This window comes from Microtus oregoni, unplaced genomic scaffold (genome assembly GCF_018167655.1).
Source record: "Microtus oregoni isolate MIOR12 unplaced genomic scaffold, Mior012 000006F_ref0000085, whole genome shotgun sequence".
Classification (NCBI taxonomy): Eukaryota; Metazoa; Chordata; class Mammalia; order Rodentia; family Cricetidae; genus Microtus; species Microtus oregoni.
Window position 1 is genome coordinate 51,707,558 of NW_024543065.1, and position 16,971 is coordinate 51,724,528.

Consider the following 16,971-nt stretch of genomic DNA (forward strand, 5'->3'; position numbering starts at 1 on the left):
AGACCAGGCTGGCCTCTGCCTCCCAAGAGCTGGGGTGCTAGGATTAAAGGTGTGAGCCACCACCGCCAGTCAATATTACACTCTTTTAAAGATTCAGACTCAACACAGAGAAACCCTGTCTTAGAAAAAAAAAAGTCAGATTCACTGCATCCACATTAGATTGGGCGAATCGGGGAATCTGTAAAGAAGACAGATACGGACTGGGAAGCAGTTTCATGGCAGAGCACACGACCAGCTTGTACAGGGCCTTGAGTTCGATTCCAGCACACTCACCCCAACCAAACACACACAAAGAAGGGTCAGACAGGGTGGCACATGCCTTTAATTCCAGCACTTGGGAAGCAGGGTTTCTGGGAGTTCGAGGCTAGCCTGGTTTATGTATTGAGTTCCTGACCAGCCTGGGCCACATAGTGACCCTGTCTCTGTGGGACCTGGCACAGTGTTACCAGGTCTCTGGGAGACTGGCCCACAGCAAGGACAGAGGACAAGAACTACATTTTTTTCTTTTTCTTTCTTTTCTCTGTAGCTTTGGAGCCTGCACTGGAACTAGTTCTTGTAGACCAAGCTGGCCTTGAACTTACACATGTCTGCCTGCCTCTTCCTTCTGAGTGCTGGGGTTAAGGGCGTGTGCCACCACCACCCGGCAATAACTACATTTTTAAGACTGCACCAGGGCTGTCCCACTGGGTCCTCAGGCCCAGCCTCTGGGATCAGCGGAGGTTCCTCTGAGTCCTGTCCCTTACTATGGAATACAAGAGGGACACATTCAAGCTGGGCAGTGGCAGCGCCTGCCTTTAATCCCAGCACTTGGGAGGCATAGGCAGGTGGATTGCGGTGAGTTGGAGGCCAGCCTGGTCTACAAAGCGAGTTCCAGGACAGCCAGGACTGTTACGCAGAGAAACTCTATCTTGGGGGGTGGGGGAGAGGGACGTAGGCTCCCTTGAGACCCCATCCACAGCTCCATTACTGGAGAGCTCAGTTGTGGGCCACTGTCCAGCTCAGGGTGTCCCCCCTGGGTACACAGGATGGTGTTGTTACCTTGGGAGGCGTGAAAAGCAGGCAGAAGGGCGGGCAGATTCCGGCAAAGCTGGGAGGGGGGGGCTAAAGAGGAACAGGGGGCTGTGGCCCTTGTCACAGCAGGGCCCAACCACAGCCTGGCCTAGGAGGACAGACAGATAATGGGGCCTTCCAGCCCCTGGCCCCAGAGAGGGAGGGGCTTCCTGACAGGAAATTGTCCTCCTCCAAGCCCCCCCCCCCTCAGATCCAAGCTCTCAGCAGTCTTGGCCCAAGTAGTCTGAAGACTGGACAGCAAGAGGGGACAGAGGGACAGGCACGGACAGAAAGCAGAAGGTGAGTGTCTGGGGGTGAAGAATGCATGTCCCCAGATTCTCCCAAGGATGGGGGCCCCATCAGAACCCAGGACAAGAAAGCAGAAGGGCTCAATGGGCAGGGGGGGGGCTGAGGGCTGAGTTTGGTGGCTGCTGCGGGAGAGGCAGAAGGCAGCTCGCCGGCCAGGTCTGGAGGGCTCTGGGTTCCAGAGAGGGAGGAGGGACTGGTAGAGACTGCGGCCGCTCTTGGAGGATGGAGATAGGGGATGTTTGGTCTAACAGACTCTGATGGGGGGCTGAAGCATGATGGGGGTCCAGCGCTTGCTGCCGCCCAAAAGATGAGGGTGGTAGCACCCAGAAAAACCTGGCTACGGGCACACACCTGCAATCCCAGGACTAAGGAGGCTGAGGCAGGAGGCTGGCCAGTTTGGATTACATAGTGACTTCCAACCAGCTTGGATTAGAGATTGAGACTGTCTGAATAAATAAGTAAATAGAAAGAAAGAAAGAAAAGACAAGGCTAGCAAGACTTCTCAGTAGTTAGAGGTGCTCGCTGCCGTGAGGAACTGGATTCCACCTCAGAGACCTGCAAGGCAGAGAGAGCTGACTGTCAAAATTTACACGAGACCTCCACATATAGACCATGACACGTGTGCACCTCCACACACAAAATAATTAAATCAATAAATAAAATTAAAAAGAGAGAGAGTGAGCAAGGCTAGGATTAGCTAGGGGGGCTTCTCAGGGGTGCTGGGATCAAGGTCCGCAAGAGTCAGGCTTTAGGACGGTTAGCCTAAAGGAACGCTTCCCAAATGCAGGCCTTGAGGGCTTTAAAACAAACAACCAAATGAAAAAAAAAAAACCCACTATTTTTCATCTGGGCAGTAGTGGTGCATCCTTTAATCCCAGCACTCCGGAGGCAGAGGCTGGTGGATCTCTGTGAATCTGAGGCCAGCCTGGTCTACAGAGTGAGTTCCAAGACTGCCAGGGCCACACAGAGAAACCCTGCCTCGAGAAACACACATAAACAAATAAATAGGTAGGTAGGTAGATGAGAGGTAGATAGATAGATAGATAGATAGATAGATATTTTCCACCGTCTCATGTAGCCCAGGTTGGCCTCAAACTCCTATGTGTCCAAGGATGATCCTGATGCTCTGGTCCTCGGCATGGGTGTCTCAAGTACCTGGAAAACAGGCCTGCACCGCCGGTGCCCCCCTATGCTGGATTGGGAATCTGGAGTTTCGGGCAAACTGCAAGCCCCTAGCGTCTGCGGGCTGCACCACTGAGCCACATCCCCTGCCTTGGCTTTTGATCTTTGATCTCAAGTGCCTCAGATTGACCTCCTGCCTCTACCTCCCGCGTGCCAAGATTAAAGGCATGCTCTTACCACACCGGGTTTGTGGGTTTGTCTATCCAGGGTGTCAAAAGCATTGTGGTCCTCCGCCCCAGCCTTCTGGGACAGGCGTTGGGATTGCTGTGTCACCATATCTAGCTTGATGCTGAGGGCTTGACAGTGTTAGGATTACTGATGAGGGTTTGGGGAAAGGCTGGCAGTGAGGAAGAGGAGGAGGGGCCGGGAGAGGGAAACGCTGGTGGCCTAGACATCCTGCAGAACCCGGAGGCTGGGGGCTTGAGAGAGGCTCGGAAGTGAGTCAGGGGCCTGGGCACCGGGAGGCAGCGGAGGGCGTTGGAAGGGGCAGGATGTCGGAGCCAGGTTGCAGAGGGAGGTGTCGGAGTCAGGAAGGGGAAAGAGGTGGGGGGGGGGGGTTGTGGTAAATGCTGCTTAAGTTTAGAAATGCCGGGAATGTGCTGGGAACGATTTGAGGGGTACCAGGGAGTGAGTGGCCGACGAACTCTGGGCATTGCTAGGTGCAGTTGGGAGCCGCAGTCATTACAGGACTTCGAGGTAGTTTGGGGGACGTTGGAGCCGTTACTGGGAGGGACGGAGCCACTTTTTCATTACAGTTGGTTTGTGTGCGTGTGTGTCACGCGTTCGTGTGCCGCGGTGCATATGTAGAGGTCAGAAAACACTTTTAGTAGTTCATTTTCTCCTACCGTGTGAAGATGAGGCATCAGACTCAGGTTGTCAGGCTCCGCGGCAAGTGCCTCTACCCACTGAGCCACCCCATCAGCCCCCGGAGCCATTTTTTGGGTGAGGCATGCAGAGCCTTCCACAAGACGGAAGACTAATAAATCGGTGTGTGAATAGTGTGTGCCCATGGGGGAGTGTGTATCGCTTGTACACCGCTGTGGGGGCTCCAAAGCAAAGGGTTGCTATGGTGACTGCCTCATTCCGGGATAGGGACCGCGGAAACTGGAGGGAGGTTGACAAAGGTGCGTCTAGAAAACTGTGTCTAAACAGTGGAGGTCGAGAGTGGGAATGCAGATTCTACCACGAAAACCGACACTTCTAGCCGCAGCCTCTCTCCACGGTGCACGGCTCTGCAGTCTCCCTTTGCAAACTCACTATGGGTCCATCCCATGTAATATCTAATATAATATAATGAACAAACTCGCTATGGGTCCATCCCATGTAATATATAATATAATATGGTGAACAAACTCCCTATGGGTCCATCCCATGAAATATATAATATAATATAACAAACAAACTCGCTATGGGTCCAGTCCTTATAATATATAATATAATATAATATAATATAATATAATATAATGACGAACTCGCTATGGATTTAGCTCATGTAATATATAATGTAATATTGAACAAACTCGCTATGGGTCCAGCCCTTATAATATAATATATAATATAATATAATATAATGAGCATCCAGTGGTTTATTTACCCAGTTTTGTCTGGAATATTACACAGTCTTTAAAGCAGGTGAACCAGACAGTGCGGCTATACGTCAGTAAACGTCACGGGTGCATCACATAAGCAGAGGAAAGGGAAGCGCTGAGCTGCAAGACACAGATGCCGCAAGGCCGTTTCTTTTTCATGGTCTGCCCACATGTAATCAACACACCACTTGCATGCCTGGTGCTCGAAGAAGCCAGAATAGGAACAGGGGTGGAGTTTCAGATGGTTGTGAGTTGCTGTGTGGGTGGTGGGAATCGAACTCAGGACCTCAGTCAGTGCTCTTGACCAGTGAGCCAACTCTGCAACCTCCATCTTTTATGGTTTTGTGAGACAGGGTCTCATTCTGAATTCCAGGCTATCCTGGAACTCACTGTGTAGCCCAGGCTGGCTTTGAACTCCTGAGCTCTGAGCTATTATGTGTGACTACTGATTTTGTTTTTAATACTTTTCTAAATGTTTGGAGTACTTCATCATTTAATTTATTTGGTTGGGGTTTTTGTTTGTTTGTTTTGTTTTGTTGTTTTTGTGGTGCTGGGGATGGGATCCAGGGACAAACGCGTACCAGGAAAGAGCTCTGCTGTCGAGTTGCATCCTTTGCCCTGGGAAGCGGCATTATCTTATTTAACTATTTATTTTGGATGCAGTCTATACAGTGAGGTTCTGGTTGGCTAGAACTATATAGACATCTATATAAACCAGGCTGGCCTCAAATTCACAGAGATTTATCTGTCTCTGCCATCTTGCTGACTCTGAAGGGTGCATTTTACAAAAAAAGGAAAGGAAAAGAAAAGAAACAAGGGGTCCTTGAGAAATCTCAGTGGGGAAAGGCGCTTGCGGCCAAGGCTGAGGATCTGAGATTGAGAAACTGGCTCCCTCATATGCGCTGTGGCACTCCAGTGACCACGTCCACACACACAGTATGCACAGGGTTAGAATGATAATCCAGGGTGTAGCTCTGTGGTGGAGCATGGGCCCTCATCCACCAGGCCCTGAGTTCTGGGCACAATGCTGACAGCAAGGTAAGATCACAAGTTTCCCTTGGGAAACAGTCCAAGTCCCTTGTCACAGAGTTCAGGTCCTGTGTGGCCCGCTCCTCATGACCTCCTCCCCCCCAAGGAATGAACTGTCTGCCTCCTTCCTTCCTTTGCTTCCTGTTAGCACCCATTCCAGAGTGCCTGACCCATGCTCTGAGCCAGGGACGCAGGAGTGACGGACACAAGTCCAGCCCTGCCTGCCCCAGGCTCTCAGTCCAGATGCAGACCTGTCCCCAGACAGGGACCACCAAAGAGGGAACCATAGGGAGCCCAGGGTCAAGAGACCCAAGGGTCAGGAGGACTTCCTGGAGGAGGCAGCCTTGGAACTGAGCTCCAAAGCATGGAGACCTGGCTCCATGTGAGGAGACCTGGAGACACAGCCCAAAGAGGAACCGGGGGATTTATTAGCTCCAGGGAGGTGTGCAGCCCAGCCCACAGACCCCAGGGCTCTGATGAGGGACCTGAACGTCATACCAATGGCACTGGGGAGCTATGGAAGGTTCCGGAGGGGAAGGATCAGGTTTATGCTACGTGGAAATCTTCAAAGCTGAGCTACAAGTGCCAAGAAGCTGAAAGGGCATGGTGGTGAATACTGTTATCCCGGAAGTGGAGGCAAGAGGATCGGGAGTTCAAGGCCAACCTATACCATGTGATTTCTGCCTCGAAAATTAAAATAAGCTTGGTATGGTGGCTCACAGCTGTAGGCATACTTAGAAGATTGAGGCAGGAGGATCACCTCAAGTTTGAGGCCATCCTAAGCTATGTAACAAGTCTTAGGTCAGCCTGTGCTTCTGTCTGGAAAAAAAAAAAAACCTGAGTCTGGGGCAGAGAAGTGGTCATAGTTTCCAGTTGTGAGAGGGGTATAGGGAGGGACAAAGGGCCAGAGATGGAGACATAGAAATGGACAGGACGCAGGACACTGAACCCTGTGAGGGTGGCTCTGGCCTGTCATAGTTGTATCCCCACAGCCTGCCAAGAGTGGATCCCAAGACCCACTAAGTTTCTTGTCTTTTGGCAGTATTGAGTATCATACCCAGAGCCTTGTGTAAGCTGGGCAGGGGCTCTACCAGTGAGCCACACCCCAGCCCCTCACTGGGGGATTCTAGGCAGGGGCTCTACCACTGAGCCACACCCCAGCCCCTCACTGGGGGATTCTAGGCAGGGGCTCTACCACTGAGCCACACCCCAGCCTCTCACTGGGGGATTCTAGGCAGGGGCTCTACCTGTGAGCCATACCTCTATTACAGTTTTTGTTTTATTTTGCTCCTAGTTGTTTGTTTGTCTATTGTTTTACCTAGTCTTGCTGGCCTGCAGCTCCCAATGACTGTGTTGCTGCACAGGTGTCGGTCCTCCTGTTTCTGTCTCTAGAGTGCTGGGATTATAGGGCTGTGTCACCACATCCATCCCGTTTGTCTTAATATCATCAGCTTTGTGTGTGTGTGTGAGAGAGAGGGTATGCGTGTAAGAGTGTATATATATGTGTGTATGTGAGAAAGAGGCAGTGTGAGCGAGAAAGAGGTGTGTGATAGAGAGAAAGAGACAGATGGGAGAGAGAGAGGGTGTGTGTGTGTGTAAGAGAGTGTATATATATATGTGTGTGTGTGAGAGAGTGTATATATGTGTGTGTTTGAGAGAGTGTATATGTGTGTGTGTAAGAGAGTGTATATGTGTGTGAGAGTGTATATGTGTGTGTGTGAGAGAGTGTATATGTGTGTGTGAGAGTGTATATGTGTGTGTGTGAGTGTATATGTGTGTGAGAGTGTATATGTGTGTGTGAGAGAGAGTGTATATGTGTGTGTGTGAGAGTGTATATGTGTGTGTGTGAGAGAGTGTATATGTGTGTGTGTAAGAGAGTGTATATGTGTGTGTGAGAGTGTATATGTGTGTGAGAGTGTATATGTGTGTGTGAGAGAGTGTATATGTGTGTGTGAGAGTGTATATGTGTGTGTGTGAGAGTGTATATGTGTGTGAGAGTGTATATGTGTGTGTGAGAGAGTGTATATGTGTGTGTGTGAGAGAGTGTATATGTGTGTAAGAGTGTATATGTGTGTGTGTGTGTGAGAGAGTGTATATGTGTGTGTGAGAGTGTATATGTGTGTGTGAGAGTGTATATGTGTGTGTGAGAGAGAGTGTATATGTGTGTGTGTGTGAGAAAGAGTGTATGTGTGTGTGTGAGAGAGTGTATATGTGTGTGTGTGAGAGAGAGTGTATATGTGTGTGTGAGAGAGAGTGTATATGTGTGTGTGAGAGAGAGTGTATATGTGTGTTTGAGAGAGAGCAAGAAAGAGATGTGTGTGGCGCAGGGAGAGTTTCATGTGATTTAGTTCAAGCTGCCCTAAAACCTCAGTGTAGCCATGAAAGGCTCTGAACTCCTGATCCTCCTGCCCCCACCTCCCCAGTGCTCGCTACCAAGGGTCACTGCCACACCTGCTTTGTCTTCAGTGTTCTGAGATCAGTTGCCCTTAGGCATCCCTGGCTTTCCTAGTACTCCCGATTCTCTTGCTCAGCCCCATATGCTGGGATTAAGGGGTGCGAGGATGCCTGGCTTGTAACCTCTAAGTGTCCAGACCTGTGCCTGGCACCTTCTAATCAAAGCCCTCAGCACACAAGAGCAGAAACCGTCACCCACACCACTTTGGTCATTATTTTTCTGCAGGTGCCAGCCTGTCAAAATGCCAATCCTGAAGAGTCTGGGGGTGGGAGACCCTAAGGTGCCACGGGCAGGGACCCTGCCCCTGCGGTCCTCTCGCAACCCCTTTGAAGACGCTCCAGCGCTGGATGAAGAAGCTCGTGAGACGGGGACACTGCCCAATGGGACGTCGTGCGGCCGGCGGGCCACGCTGGAGAAGCTGGCTGGTCTGGCCCATTTCCGACTGGGCTGGACCTCGGGCCGGCGGGCAGGCAGCCCCGGGGATGGGCAAGGCCGCTCTTTCTTGGGCCGTGTGCTGACACCAGGCATACGAAGGAGCTCAGCTGATTTTGGCCTCCTGACCCGACTTCAGGGATTCCGAACCCACGGCGATGAGGAGCCAACTGGAGAAGCCGCTCGAAGATTGGCTTTCCTGAGACTCGGTCGTGGGCCCAAGCCCCGACGGGCATCCTTGGCAGAGAGAGTGGTACCTGCAGGTGAGGCGGCCCCTGAGCCCCCACCCAAAGTCCCGGAGCCCCCAAAGATGAAGGAACCACTGTCTGGTGAGTGAGTGGGAACTCTTGATGCAGACGTAGGGCTCACTGTTGCATCCATCAACCCTTAGGGGTGGAGTCCCCCTTCTTTCTACCTAATCTTATGCCAGCCTGTGACTCGACACCGTCTCGAGTCACACAGCCCATGTCCAATCACCCTTCCCTCCAAAAGTCCGTATTTGGGTCAGCAAGATGGCTCAGTTTGTTAAGGTGCTTGCTGCACAATCCTGACGACACAAGTTGAAGCCTTGGAACCCAAATAACTGTACACACACACACACACACACACACACACACAATGAATGCTAACGACCATAAAGGCCATTTCCAACTTCTCATGTCCATGTCTGACACCAAGTGAAAGTCCAGCTAGCGTGTCCCATGTTCCTGAACTCTGTAAGGCACCGTTTCTCCCTTCCCCAGCCCCCAGCCCCTTTTCCTCCCCAGCCTAAGACCGTCTGGCCCTGAGCTTCACCCCATCCCCCACTCCAGCCCTAGCTCAGGCTGCATAGCGGCATTCCCACCCATTCCTTTCTGAACCTCACCTCCTCCCTCCACCTCCAGCTTCAATGTCCTGTTCAGGCTTGCTTTTCAACCCCCCCCCCCCAGCTGCCCACCCGAGTCCCTCAGTACCTGGGTTACTTCCTATGGCCACCACGGGTGCCTTAGAGGGTAGAGAGAGTTGGTTCCAGGATGCACACAACAGGCGGCCTGCAGGGGACTCTTCTATGCCTCTTCCCAGCTCTGGCTGGCTGCTGGAAGTCTTCCTGCCTTGGAACTTGAGACTCATCCTTCCTATCTTTCATCCTTGTGTGGAATTGTCCCTCTCTCTCTCCTCTAGTTCCTCTCTCTCTCTCTCTCTCTCTCTCTCTGTGTGTGTGTGTGTGTGTGTGTGTGTGTGTGTGTGTGTGACTGACAATAACTTGCAAGACTCAATTCTCTCCTCCCACTGTGTGGATCCGGAAGATCAAATTCAGTTTGTCAGGCTTGGTAGCCAGTGCCTTTACCTGCTGAGCCCTGTCCTTACCCCCAGTTTTCTGTTCTTAAGAACACCAACCTTTGGCTTAGGAGCCGTGCCATGATGTTTAGGAAGATCGTATTTCTAACTGAGGTCACATTCGTAATACTGTAAGACTAGAAGTCACAGCTTGGTTGAGGGGACACAGTCAACCCATACTACCAACCCATCCTCATCCTCAACCCCACCCCATGCCGCGTCCCATGCTTCCTCTGGGTCCCTCTCTTCCTGAGCCACCATCATGTTCTCGATGCCTGGGCCTGTGAGGCAGCTTAGCTGGGAGAGCCCGGAAATCAGAACTCCATCTCTGGAACCCAGGGAAAGATGAAAGGGAGAAGCAGCCCCACAAAGCCGTCAGAGGACCTCCATACATGCAGCAGTGCGTGTGTGCTTGCTCCCTCCCCGATCATGTGCACATATATAAACAATAAAAATGGATAAATGGGTTCTGGAGAGATGGCTCAACCAATAACAGTGAGGCTCACAACCCAAAACATAAACGGACAAATTCAATTTTTCCTTTTTTGTGTGTGGGGAGAAGGGGATTGAACCCATGGCTTTCTACCGTTTTGTATTTGGGAATTTTTTGTTTTTATTATTGTTAGTTTATGAGCTTGTGTGCATATATGTGCACTGTGTGTGTGCAATGCCCTAGAGGCCAGAAGGGGGCACTGGATCCCCTGGAGAGGGAGTTAGACCATTGTGAGCCACCATGTGGGTGCTGGGAATTGGACCTGGGTCCTCTGCTCTTCCAGTGGTCTCTCCAGGCTCTGTACGGCTTTTGAGAAGGTCTCACTTTATAGCCCTGGCTCCATCTGTAGATCTGCGTGAATGAGACTAGCTTCCAACTCCAGGGCAATCCTTCTGCCTCTCTGCCTCTGTCCTGGGATTACAAGCATGTGCCACCAAACTTTTAAAAAAAAAGTTTTTTTGTTGTTTTTTTTTTTCTCCCTCAGCTTGAAACAAGATCTCTAAAGTAGCCAAAACTAGCCTTAACTTTAGGTTTCTTCTGCCCTGGTAGGGAGGCTATGTCTACCTCATCGTGCCTGGCTTTCTTGCTCAGTCTGCAAATCGTAGTGCCAAGCTCACTCGGATGCTAAAGTGCCCTCCGCCTCGCTCTCTCTTTTTCCCAGCCTCCCCCAAACTCTGTCCTCCTCCCCAGCCCTGTGCCACCCTCTCTTAGCTTCAGCCCCACCCCCTACTTCATGCATAGTCGGGGACCTTCCTGGAGCCTCTCCTGTCCTCTGATGCCCTCCACATCCTGGACAGAGGCTATTTCAGCTCCGGCTCCCTGGGGACTGGGAGGGCACTGCAGAGAGGTGAGGAGGGGGTGACTGGAGCCCCCGCCTTCTGGAAACGGATGGGCAGAAATAGCGCTGCTCAGGAAATAGCTTCTCTGCCAGGGAGGAAACGGCAAGGGGGGGAGGTGTTGAGGGTAACTCTTGGCCAACGGGACCCTCCTCCCCTTTGGCCTCTACTTAAAGCCTCTCAAACCCATGACTCCCCTTTTCACAGTGGGTCCCACCTTTGTAGAGCGTGACCTTACCATCACAGCCCTCCTACCCCCAAAGACCCCTAACCAGCCTGCCCCTTGCTCCCCCCATGGCTCTCGCCACCAGTTACTTACCTGGATCTGAGCACATCTCTCAACCCCACAAGTTACACTCAGACCCTCCTCTCCGTCCCAGCCCCTTCCTCCAATCCCACTGTTTTCTCTTGCTAACCTCCATCCTTGGCTGCGTCTCTAACTGTTCTCTTCTCTCCCACCCCCTCTCCTTCCCTGAACCCTCTCATCTCTTGCTTCCTCCCTCCTCACATTCCTCTCTGTGTCTGTTGCTCCGCCTAGCATGAAGCTCAGAACATAGCCCAGGACAGCCTGGAGCCCAAGGCAATCCTCCTGCCTCAGCCTCCCAAGTGGATGACCGATGTGAGACCACACATCCATCTTCTCTGTGTCACCTGCTGTCCTTGTGGCCTCTGCTCCATAGGCAGGTTCCTCTCCAAAGCTCCTGGCCCCAGCCCTCCATCTTCCCTCTCAACCTCTACTTCCCCAGTTCCTTCCCTCATCTTGGTCCTTTCTGGGGACTTTCTACTGACTCTCTTTCTCTCTCTCTTTTTTTAAACAGAGACTCATGTATCTCAGAAATGGCTTCAAACTTGCTATGTAGCCTAGGTAGACCTTGAGCTCATTTTTAAATTAATTTATTACTTTATGTGTATGTGCTTTGCATGTATTTCTGTGCACCACATGTGTGCCTGAGGCCAGAAGAGCGGATCAGATCTTCAACCCCAAGACCTTGAACTCTTCATCCTCCTGCTGGGATTGCAGGCAGCCCCATTCCTCTTTTTCTTCTCTCTCTGTCTCTCTGTATCTCTCTTCTCTGTGTCCCCCCCCCCCCCTTGTGTGCACATAGATGGAGGACAGAGAACACTTTCCAGGAAGTGTGGGTCCTGGGATGGAACTCGGCTCATCAAACTTGGCAGCAGGCACCTTTGCCACGGTGCCTTCTCACTGTTGTTTTCTTTTTGTTCTGTGACAAGGTCTCTCTCTGTAGCCCAGGCTGCTCTGTTGAATGCAATAGCTGGTGTTAAGGGCGAGTGTCACCAGGGTTAACAATCACACTCACTCTCTCATTTTGGGGGGAACTAGTGGCCACGTCCCGAGCGCTGACATCCTCTCCACATCCTTCACCTTTCAGTTTTGGTGTCCTGAGCTCTTTCTCCTCTCTCCACTCTCTGATTTTGCGGGTCCTGGGGCACGTGACCCACTTCCTGACAACCCCTTTTCTCCCCACCCAAACCCCTTCACAGTGCTGGAGATCCTGGGTCTGATCCAGAAGCGCGAGCTGGCACGGGCGGACGAGCACATCCTGGAGCTGGAGGCAGAGGCGCCGGCGGAGGCCGAGGCGGGCTCAGGGCGGCGCGCGCGGGATGTGGCTCTGCTGTACGAGGCGCTGCAGCGCGAACTCTGGGCGCTGGTGCGCGAGGCGCTAGCGGCCCCGGGGCCCGGCGCGGGCGCGGTGGCGCAGCTGGGCCGCGTGCTGCAGCAGGAGGAGGCGGCGGACGCGCGGCGCGGCCCCGCGGCCGCCCGAAAGCTGCGCGCGCGCTGGGCCGAGGCAGTGGCGCGCGCGGCGCGGGAGCGGCTGGAGGAGGCGGCCGCGCCGGGCGCGCGCGGGGCGCTGGCGGGGCAGCTGGAGGCGCTGCGCGCGCGCCTGCTGGAGGACGTGGCCGCCGTGCGCGGTCGTCTGGCGCCTGCCTACCCAGCGGAGCTGCGCGCCGGCGCCGTCTACCTGCGCGGCTACCATGAGGCCATGGCCGAGTGGCTCGGGGCGGCCGCGCGCCGCAGGCTCCCGCTCGCTGATCGCTACGCCCTGCTCCACTGGCACCATCAGGTGTACCCTAGGTGAGCCTGGGACGCCCCGGGCCGTACGCACCTTACCCCAGATACCTTTTTGAGTTATTGGATTTAGGGGAAGGGGTTCATGTAGCCCAGGCTAACTTGAACTTTTTTCCTTTGTAAAAATTTTTACTTATAGGCATGCTTATCTGTGTATATGTATGTGCACAGGCATACGGGTGCCTGAAAGAGACCAGAAAGAAGCGTTGTTCCCCCTAGAGTAACAGGCTGGTGTAAATTGCCCAGTGTGAATGCTGGAAACCAAACTCGGATCCTCCTCAAAAAAAATGCAGCAAGCGCTCTTAACCGCTGAGCCATCGCTCCAGCTCCTCCTCCTCTTCTTTCCTTCCCACGAATTAACAATAATCAAGCCTCAGATAAATTTCGTCATCTGCAGTATTGACACTTTGCAAAGCTCTCCTTCTTATCCTCCTCGCCTCCCTTATTCTTTCATTCCTTTTCGTTGCGATAAAAATATACACTCTGCCCAAAAGCAGTTTATGGGAGGAAAGGACTCATTCAGTGAGGTCACAGTCCGCACTTCTCTCACCGAGGGACATCAGGGCAGGAACTTAAGCAGGAACTTGACGGCAGTCTGGCTAGCTGTCCCACACACAGAGAGTGACCTAGGACCAAGGAACTCACAGCCACAGAAACGCAGTAGAAACCATGGGCGCATGCTGCTGGCTGGCAGGTATCTCAGCTACGGTCTTTATATGGCTCAGGATCCCCTGGTCAGGGGATGGGGTCACCCACAGTGGGCTGCACCCTCCTACGACATTCCCCCATGGACTCATCTGAGGGGTTCCTTAGTTGAGGATTCTCTCTTAGATCGGTTTTTGTCGAGTTGGCAATTAAAGCCAAGTAGGATGTCCCTGGTGCTGGGATTAGAGGTGCACGCTACCGCATTGTCATATTAGACCCTAGCAAATGTGGGCCGTCTATGACGTTGGCCCTTGTATCACTCGTGTCCGTCCCTGCACCAGCTTTGTTGATTGTTCCAGTCCCAGAACCTCTGTAAACTCAACGCTGATGGCTGCGGGGTCCTTGTACTGGCCCAGGGCCGTTAGCACCGTCCATAGTAAGTCCCCATGCCTTAGTGGCTTGCCTCTTGGAGACTTCAAATCTTAACTCTGCGGTCCTTCCAGACCTAGAACACCATCCGTGTTCTCGTTCTGAGTTCTCAGCACTGTTTAATCCACAGTGGGCCTAGTAGCTCAGTGCTGTGGACCTTCTGGAAAGGGATGAGCTGTCCACCCTTCCAGTCCCAGGGCGTTAGCAACGTGGATCTCTGTCCCACTGAGCCTCAGTCTGAGAGAATTCCAGAAGGCAGCGAGTGTGATAGCCCACACCTGTATTCCTACACTAGGAAGGTAGAGGTAGGTGGATTTCTGTGAGTTCCAACAACAGCCTGGTCTACATAGAACAGCCAGGGCGATATAGAAAGACCCTGTCTCAAAATAAATAAAGTAAAATTGGGAGGGACCAGTGAGGTGTCTCAGGGGTAAAGATACTTGTGAAAGCCTGGCAATGTGAGGTGGAACCCTAGAGCCCATGTTAGGGAGGAAGGAGAGAACAGACTCCATAAAGATGTCTTCTGGCCTCTGCATGCATATCGCACACCTGCCCCATTTGATCATGCTACATGCAATGGTCTAAAAAATCGCAGCTCTCTTGCCAGTCAGTGGTGGCACACACCTTTAATCCCAGTACTCGGAGGCAGAGGCAGGCAGATCTCTGTGAATCTGAGGCCAGCCAGCCTGGCCTACAGAACAAGTTCCAGGACAGCCAGGGCTACACAAGAAAACATGGTCTCAAAACAAAATAAAATAAACAAACAAAAATAGTAGCTCTCTGACTCTGTCTCTGTCTGTCTCTGTTCTGGGAATTAAACCCCTGGCCTTGCATGCTTTCACATACTAGACAAGCAGTCTGCACTGAGCTACAGCCTCAGCCCCTTTATCTTTTCATGTTGAGACGGGGTCTTAGTCTGTACCCCAGACTGGATTTGAACTCACTCTGTACATCAGGCAAGCCCTGAACTTCCAATTTTCCCCTCTCAACCTCCCAAGTATCTAGCGAGACAAGCCTGCTGGGTAGATTTTTGTTTTGTTTTGTCTTGAGACAGGATTTCTCTGTAGCTTTGAAACCTGTCCTGGAACTCGCTCTGTAGATCAGGCTGGCCTCTGTACTCACAGAGATCCACCTGCCTCTGCCTCCCATGTACTGGGATTAAAGGCGTGTGCCCACTGCCCAGCTGGGCAGATATTTTACGAAGATTTAAATTCTTCATTCATGTGTGTGTGCGCATGTGTATCTGTGTGCCGGTGCCAACGGCAGCCACAGGTGGAGGGGGTGGATCCGGTGAAGCTTGACTGACAGGCGATTGTAAGCCACTCGGTGTGGGTGCTGGGAACTGAGCCCAAGTCCTCTGCAAGAGCAGCAAGTGCTCTTCACAGTTTAACTATCTCTCCAACCCCCAGATATTTTTTGTTTTTGTTTGTTTGTTTGTTTCCAAGACAGGGTTTCTCTGTGTAGCCTTGACTGTCCTGGAACTCGACATATAGACCAGGCTGGCCTCGAACTCACAGAGATCTATCCACCTGTCTCTGCTGGGAATAAAAGCATGTGTCACCACTGCCTGGCTCATATATTTTTTTGAGGCTTGGTAGGTTTATAACTCTTCCAGCCTGGTGAGTTAGTGCTAAGGAGCCTAAACCTTTGTTCCACTCCCTTTTGGTCATTGGACTTTGTCACTGTTGACCCTGACTGTCCCCACACTGCTGATCGCTGAGTTCTGATCCAGTTTTGGGAGCTTCAGCGCCACGGGCCCTTCCTTCCAATTCTGGAATCTTACATCTGTTGAGCCTCTGAATCCCCAAATGGGCTATATTTTGTGGGGGAATTGAAGCGTGTGATATGGAGATAACTCCATTGTTCTTCCCTGGGAAGAAAGAAGTTAGCCATCCCCAAACCACACATCAGAGAATGAAGGGATGTACCAAATGAGGACGCGGGTGCCCAGTCACACGTATTTGTGCTCTCAAGCAGCTGGAAGGCTGAAGCAGGAAGATCAGGAGTTCAAAGTGAGCCTGGGCTATACAGTGAGCTCCAGGCTAGCCGGGGCTACCTAATCCCTAAAAAATATTTAAAAGGTCAGAATGCTGTCATCAAAAGAAAAGGAAAGCAGAGCCCATGACAGGTAGTGGCAGGATATGGGTCTGGAAAGCTCCTGGAAAAGATAAGACGCAGGCTAAGTCTGAATCAGAGGAAGATGGCATTTCTGACCAAGCAGATCCCACGAGAAAAATCTGGTGAGGGTGGGTGATGGGAGGTGCGGGGTGAGCGATGGTGAGGATGTTAGCCTCACCTGAAAGGGGCATGTGCGCAGCTAAGTTGGAAAGCACCCCCAACCAGGTGAGGTGAAGCTCCCAAAGTTAGAGGCCCAAGGGAGCCTCCGCCTGTGAAGCTCAAGTCCGCTCGTCAAGCCTGAACTTGACAGCTAAGTCTTGCCCGGACACCATCCATCAGGAGAGCTGACTCAGAGTACTGGAGCCAAGGGAAACATAATTCTAAACACTTCCTTTGAAAGATGAGAAAGGCAGCCGGAGAGAGGAAGGGAGTGGCCTAGGGTCGCCGACACCAAGACTGTGGGGACACGTGGAGGGGCCCCGGGGCTCAGCCCCATCTCTCACAGACCTTCTGTCTCTTATTTCCCCACCCCAGGGAGATCCTGGGCTTGGTAGACATGGTCGCCTTGGAGAACGGGGAGCTGGGGCCCCTCCTTTCAGCTGGCACCCTGCGTGGTTTGGAAGATGAATGTGTCACTGATGTGAAGGTACCTAAGACTTGGCCACTTCGGGTAGGGACGGACTCTGGAGGTCACAAGGGGCTTGGCAGGTTCCCCTCCCCAACTCAGTTTCCATTTCCCTTTCCCTGTGGTGACCTGAGTTCCGTCCAAAGGCCGTTGACACGCAAATCCACAGGAGACCTTCCTTCCTTCCTTCCTTCCTTTTTCTCCCTTTACCTCTTTTCCTCCCTTCTTCCCCTCCTCCTCCTCCTCCTCCTCCTCCTCCTCCTCCTCCTCCTCCTTCTCTTCTCCTCTCTCTGTCTCTTTGGCTCTCTCTCTTCTTAGAATTTTTTTTTTGACACAGTCTCACTCTAGAATTCATAACCCTCTTGCCTCGGTC

At 52.3% G+C, this 16,971-nt stretch overlaps 1 protein-coding gene across 1 annotated transcript in view; it reads left to right on the forward strand.

Moving 5' to 3' along the window:
* The first annotated feature begins 1,300 nt into the window (after positions 1-1,300).
* Positions 1,301-16,971, forward strand: part of Exoc3l2 (exocyst complex component 3 like 2) — a 32,278-nt gene continuing 16,607 nt past the window's right edge. The window contains exons 1-4 of the mRNA XM_041654031.1: positions 1,301-1,350; positions 7,840-8,375; positions 12,196-12,787; positions 16,508-16,619. Coding sequence (XP_041509965.1) covers positions 7,856-8,375; positions 12,196-12,787; positions 16,508-16,619 — 1,224 coding nt within the window. The 5' untranslated portion in view covers positions 1,301-1,350; positions 7,840-7,855. The remainder of the gene's footprint in view (positions 1,351-7,839; positions 8,376-12,195; positions 12,788-16,507; positions 16,620-16,971) is intronic.